The sequence below is a fragment of the Haemaphysalis longicornis genome, unplaced genomic scaffold (genome assembly GCF_048455015.1).
Source record: "Haemaphysalis longicornis isolate Haplotype H1 unplaced genomic scaffold, Haemaphysalis longicornis Haplotype H1 scaffold_4, whole genome shotgun sequence".
In the NCBI taxonomy this organism is placed as follows: domain Eukaryota; kingdom Metazoa; phylum Arthropoda; class Arachnida; order Ixodida; family Ixodidae; genus Haemaphysalis; species Haemaphysalis longicornis.
The window spans coordinates 11410529-11416571 of record NW_027526361.1 but is presented as its reverse complement, the minus strand read 5'-3'; the positions used below and the strand labels follow the sequence as shown (position 1 = coordinate 11416571).

General features: G+C 46.0%; 1 protein-coding gene across 1 annotated transcript; it reads right to left on the bottom strand.

Moving 5' to 3' along the window:
* Positions 1-2161: 2161 nt before the first annotated feature.
* Positions 2162-4909, bottom strand: LOC144178241 (uncharacterized). Its single transcript, XM_077705945.1, has 3 exons — positions 4243-4909; positions 3756-3929; positions 2162-2434 (listed from the first exon to the last, which is right to left on the bottom strand). The coding sequence occupies exons 1-3, from the start codon at positions 4523-4525 to the stop codon at positions 2268-2270; spliced, it is 624 nt and encodes a 207-aa protein (XP_077562071.1). The 5' UTR covers positions 4526-4909; the 3' UTR covers positions 2162-2267.
* Between the last annotated feature and the right edge of the window lie 1134 nt (positions 4910-6043).

Here is a 6043-nt window from a genome sequence, read left to right as displayed (position 1 = left end):
CTGTGGCTCTGGGGCTCCGCCTTGGCGAAGCGGGCCTGCGCCTCGTGTAAAGACGGCCAGCCACATCGCTATCACCATCAAGCAATGGCGTGCGCCTATGAGTTATTTTTTGTTTTGTTTTGGGTGGCGGTGTAGTCGCAACGCGCATTTTCGGTGAAACTAAGCGTCCTGAATGTATAAAAAGTTACAGATAGCTGGCGTTATGCTTATTTTATTGTAAAATAATTGTTCAAACCCAGCCCAAATCATCGAAAATTTCGTTGAAGCGAAAGCAAGCCTGACAAATGGTTCGTTGGGGCGAGGACTTTGTTGCATTGACTTCTATGGCTAGCTGACGGGGAATTGGAAATATTTCGTTGAAGCGGAAATTTCGTTGAAGCGGCGTTCGTTGTAGCGGGGTTCGACTGTAGTGGGTTGTATGGCCATTCCATTCTCTTCCTAATTAGATATATAGCTTATCCAAGCAAATTTTACGTTAAAAGTGGTGTCAGTATGATTTCAATGAGGTAATCTTTAGAGTGAACCAAACTTCTGTTTTGTCTGCATGGCCCCTTTAAGGTGTCCTCAGTACAAGATGCTTTAAGCACGAGTGGCATGGACAGCACTTCGTCCGGGCTGGTGCTTGCCAAGGTGCTCTCCCAAAGCTCAGCTGTAGAAAGTTGCAGGTTGGGTGGGAACAGATATACCATTGCAGCACGACTTGGTGCTTACACCTTTTCCTATACCTATTCTCATTTGTTCACAAACGTGCTGTTTACCTGTAGGCATCAACTGGAACTTCATGTTTGCTCAGTGGAAAGAATCATCCATGCAGCATCGTTGGTTGCAAAGTCCATTCCCATGCTCATTCTAAGCTTCCATTCCAGCATACAAAAAAGTTACACAGCCAAAATAGAGTTATAAGGCAGCACAAATAATGGCATAGAACTACTAAACAGCATGCAGCCACTCCAAAAGCCCAAGCAGGAGGAGACAACAGCATTTAATAATAGCAGAGGTGCACCTCTCATTGCTCAAAGCAGCTTTAATACAGGGTGGTGCGACGATAATTGGAACACTTTAAAAATTTTTCCTGAGTGAACCGCCGCTCTGTTCGCGCTCAAACTTCACATGAGGGTCACATTTTGTGGTCTATTTTGTTTTAAACCAGAAACAATGACGGTACTTACCTGTTTACTCTGAAAATAAACAAAAACGATTTTCGCCTATGGCGAAATGGCGGCCAATTTGGACGTGTGAGCCAGTGCAAGCTAATCTTGGAACGCCGGCGCCACCTGGGGTATACAGAGCAAAACGCACGTTTGGAATTCATGGTAGGAGGAATAAATATTTATTCCACAAGCGCTGGTGCTGATGGTAGAAAGAAGCCAAATGGTGTAGCAGACGATCAGAAAATCTGTTTCATCTCTAGTTTACAATGATCACAAATACTTGCATAACAGTTGATACCAATCATAATAAAATATTCCCACGGTTGATCGTTGCCAATAAATGTTGGATTTGTTTCCTCACCTGCTTTCACATTTTCTGATCGTCTGCTACCTCATTTATCTCCCTCAAACCGTGGAAGAAGCCAAATGAAGTAGCAGACGATCAAAAAACCTGTTTTCACATTTTCTGATCGCCTGCTACCCCATTTGGCTCCTTCCTGCCGTGAAAGGAGCATGAATCCTCATCGTCCATTTCGCTCTGCCTACCACAGGTGGCACCGTCATTCCAATATCAGTTTGTGCTGGCTCGCACGTTTAAATCAGCCGCCATTTTCCCATAGGTAAAAATCGTTTTTATTTATTTTCAGAGTAAACAGGTAAGTAATGTTGTTGTTCCCAGCGTCAAACAAAACAGACCACAAAATGCGACCTTCGTGTGAAGTTTGAATGTGAACAGAGCGGTGGTTCGCTCAGGAAAAAATTTTAAAGTGTTCCAATTATCGTTGCACCACCCTGTACAAGTTTAAAAAGCACAGATGCCGACGAGAATGCATTGTTTCATTGACGCCGCAATACGCCACAGGCATTTTCTAATTTCCTGAAGAAATCGAGGGGGGTGCTCTCAAAGTAGCAGTACAAGGCAGGCTAAGTCGCCGAAGAAAAGGCCACTCATGCACAATACGTTTTCTCCACATCGCACGAGTACAGCACCAACTGAAACAACAGGTATGTAAAAATAAACAGCTTTTAATGTAAATAGTATACAATAAGGGAACAATCGAAGTTAATAGCAAAACATGTGCAGACTAGCTTATGTACAACCACAAAAGAGCTGAATCAGGCGTCTGGAACACCATATCCGCCATGAGATAGTAGAGCCGGGTTGGCCTCGGCGACTCGCTTCTGGCAATGCCGAGCACTGCCATAGAGCAGAAGTCCCCACAAGAGGGTGATGGTGCTCAGGGTCGCCACAGGGTAAAGTGTACCGGCAGCCATGGAGAACACTGCAAGGGATAGGGCCAAGAAGGCAACATACAAGTTTGGTTCATACAAAAGAATGCTTTCCTTCATAACAATGACACCAATTTCATCGCAGACTTTACATAATCGAGATATTAAGGAAAACTCATGAAGCAGAGGCAACTCCCTGGCCACTTTCTGGCATTTCTCGACAAGGTCAAAGAATCACGTTTGTGCGATTGGCAGCTGGCAGATTGTAGTGGGGTGTCTAATTCCATTTTACTGTATCACTTTAATGCCAACGTGTAGTTACCACACTGTTAACTATGTTTTAGTGCTTAACTGTGCTAAACTACAGTCCTGTCTATATTAATTACTGTAGCGTAAGATTTGAAAGTGTTTCTATATTTATTGTGGGTTTTTTTTGTTAAAAATGCGTTTCATGGCCAGAATGGAGTGGAGTGAGTTACCAAGGCTTGTTCTTTTAGATTGAACACATTTTTATTTTGTCTTCATGGCCCCTTTTAGGCACCTCATGCTGGCTGGTTTTCAGACGAAACACACAAGCACTCTCCTTGCGTGCCCATTACAGGAGACGACTTGCACAATACCAGACAGCTGCCACAGGCAATGCAGCAAAACTAAAGCAGTAGAGGCTGAAGTGCTTCTACAAACTATATAACAAAAGCCTGCCCTCCTGACAAATCCAAAAGTAGCTTAGAAAAAATTACTTCAACGGTGTGCAATATGTGGGGAAATAAACCGAACAGCCCTTGCAAGTGTGGAAAATATCCACTTCACACTCCTTTATGTTTTTCAGCCTCATACACGTGGAGGTCTTTCAAGGTCTTTCTAATGTGAAATAAGGTGTTTCATAAAAGAAAATTGCTTTTGTTGTAAAGTACAACGCGGCCTCCTAAGGGGCTGAAACGGCACAAACAAGGGGTTGAAACGGCAACAGGAAGCACCAGGGATCAAAGCAATGCAAGCGCATGGGTCCAGCCGGAGGACTTGTAGTACAAAGTGCCACACGGTTATCCTGCAGCACAAGCACTGTAATTCCGAGTGCCAGCAAAATGGGCCCACGAAACACCCAAGAGTGCACCAGGTACACGGTGGCCCACTGTTAAAGGAAACACGAGAGAGCACGGCTGACACTCTTTAGAGTAACTTACCAAGGCACATGTAGCCTTTAACATTCCTTTAACTTTAGCGAGCATACAGCATAGACCACGCTCTCTCCCGTGTTCAACACTGAACCACACTGCACACAGCTTTGTGTTTGTAGCGTAAAATAAAGCATCATTTATGTTGCAGCAAACGCACCCGCGTCCAATAAAAAGCAAGTACTTTTCCGGCTTTTACCTTCACGCCTGGTGACAACCAGCGCCCAGTACGCCACGGATGCAATCAAGCAGGCTGCGGATACGATGATGGCCAAAGTTTTAAGGCCGCCGAGCGTGTGGACGTCATGCCAGACATCGAGCTTCCTCAGAAGGTGCAGAACTTGCAGGTGGACGACGCTTCCTGCGAATATCGCTGAAGCACGGCAAGAAAGGCGATCTGAAGGACATCTGCAGGTGCGTCTGCACAAGTTCCACAGCGCGACAAATTCGCGGGCTTGAACACGTCGCCTAGCCTCCAGGTGCGTACAAACTGGCGGAGGGAGGGGCAGCGCGCGTGGTTAGGAGCTTTGTTTGGTAATATCCCTATCCTGGAAACCCGAACCGCAACAGCAGGCTAGGCTAGCAAACGACAAACACACCTTGCCCGCCTATCTACGCCGCCAAGCGTGCAAATAAAAAAGAAAAGGTTAGTTTATCGTTGGCAAAAATGGTTTTGTACTGCTCACCCGACGCCAAGGCCCATATTGCCGCGTGATAGTGCTTGTAGGAGAAGAAACACAAGCCGAAGACACTGACGCCGACGACAGTCCAAGCAGCGGCTAAAATCAGCAAGACGAAGAAGAAAACACCTGGCTTGGGCGGAGGCATGTTTACCGCCACATCACATTCCGACACTGCACTTGATAGGTTTGTAGTTTTCCCTCCGTCCGAAAGGGGCTGTAGCGGAATAAAGTCGCTGTCACCATGGGCTACGGGCTTCTCGGGCACCACTTCATCGGAAGGGAACATTTCGCCCTAATGCGCCGGAGGCACAGCCCACATTGTCGTGGTGCATTCATGATGAAATCGGACATCTTATCTCATTGCAGAAAAAAAAATGCACACAAAAAGGGGGTACTACCGGCCTACCGCGCGTCACAAGATGCGTTATCTCCGACTCGCTGCAAATTCACCCCTTGCCGTTTCCAGTCAGTATTTCAGAGGCACCTGTGGTCCAAAAGTCGCATGTTTACCATTTCCGATAAGCGGAGTGTTTGCAGATAACTACAGCGTCAACGATTGTCACGATAAACAGGCCGAACCTGCATAACCGAACCACAAAATAGCGGAGTTGCCCGCACAGGACAGCTAGAACAGCTGCCTGTTTGGTCTAGAGAGGCGGGTCAAGGCAAGGCGGGTGACGCCAGTGACGCGAACCAACATAATCCGCCCGACTTGCCGTACCTCAAAATAATTGTGCACACCTACTCCCTTGCTTCCTGAATCCAGCAAATTGATTACTGTGATTTTTTAGATTATTTTATTTAAAATTAAATATGTGGATCAAATTCGTTGGTTACGTCGGTTTTGCCGCAGGGCGCTGGGCTATGGTGGCTACCGTAGCTGGGCTTCCACGGACCGAAACAACAACCTCACTGGGAGGCCGTCGAAGTCACGAAAAGAAGACTGGAGCACTGGTGGCGAAAGAACATGACGGAAGGTTTTAGAGGAAGTGGAGGACAAGATGTGTTTTAAGAAAGCCAAGAAAGCTAATGCCAGATCCGGATTTCCCGTCGATCACCCGTTTAAAAGGAAACGGCAACAGGATATCTATCTATCCATCCTAGACTCCAAGACAAGATGGAGGAGCGCCGACTGAATATCGAAGGGTTTCTTACCATAGTTTCTTACCTCAATGGTCGAGCGGGTTTTGACCACAAAGCAAAATACTAATTAATCTTTCAACCGTTTTCTGTGGCGGTTTTACACGCCCAAGATGCGTTATTGTCTCTATCCCTGGACTGTACCCTGGGGTAAAAAAGTGTACCACATGGCTTAGGTGGCTTCGCCTCTACACTAGTTATGCACTTCTCTCGGTGCTGACGCGGTTAAAATCTAGTTTAAAACTAGCCCAACTTTCAATCGCAGTGTAGTGAACTAGAATAGCTACAGAGTTCATATTTTTAGTCACTTCTCATTTAGGGTCAATCGGAACCTCCTTGATCGGGAAGGGGATTGTGGGCGCCATATCAATATGACGGTTTGCTGTCATGGAGGAAGAACTTTTCTTTCCTCCATGTTTGCTGTTCCGAGTACTTCACGTAGCCTCGTGGAGTATTCTTTACTCCACGAGGCTATCATTACTTATCATTGTCTTATAGTTCTTGATAGTATAAATACTAGCGTCCATTACGGTTAGCCTCGTACACATAAATAGATGACGAGCGGGTAGCAGTGCTCCATGCATAGAGTTTCTCACTAATAACTCACTATTGAGAAACTCTATGGCTCGATGAACTTTTGTGTAGCTGCTGCAACTTCAACGCT

Bases quoted from the DNA above. Each gene is read 5' to 3' on its own strand.
- LOC144178241 (XM_077705945.1), bottom strand. From the start codon at position 4,525: ATGTTCCCTTCCGATGAAGTGGTGCCCGAGAAGCCCGTAGCCCATGGT. The intron at 3,930-4,242 runs GTGAGCAGTACA...GCCGTGCTTCAG, and splicing joins AATATGGGCCTTGGCGTCGG to CGATATTCGCAGGAAGCGTC. The intron at 2,435-3,755 runs GTAAAAGCCGGA...TATCCCTTGCAG, and splicing joins GGTTGTCACCAGGCGTGAAG to TGTTCTCCATGGCTGCCGGT.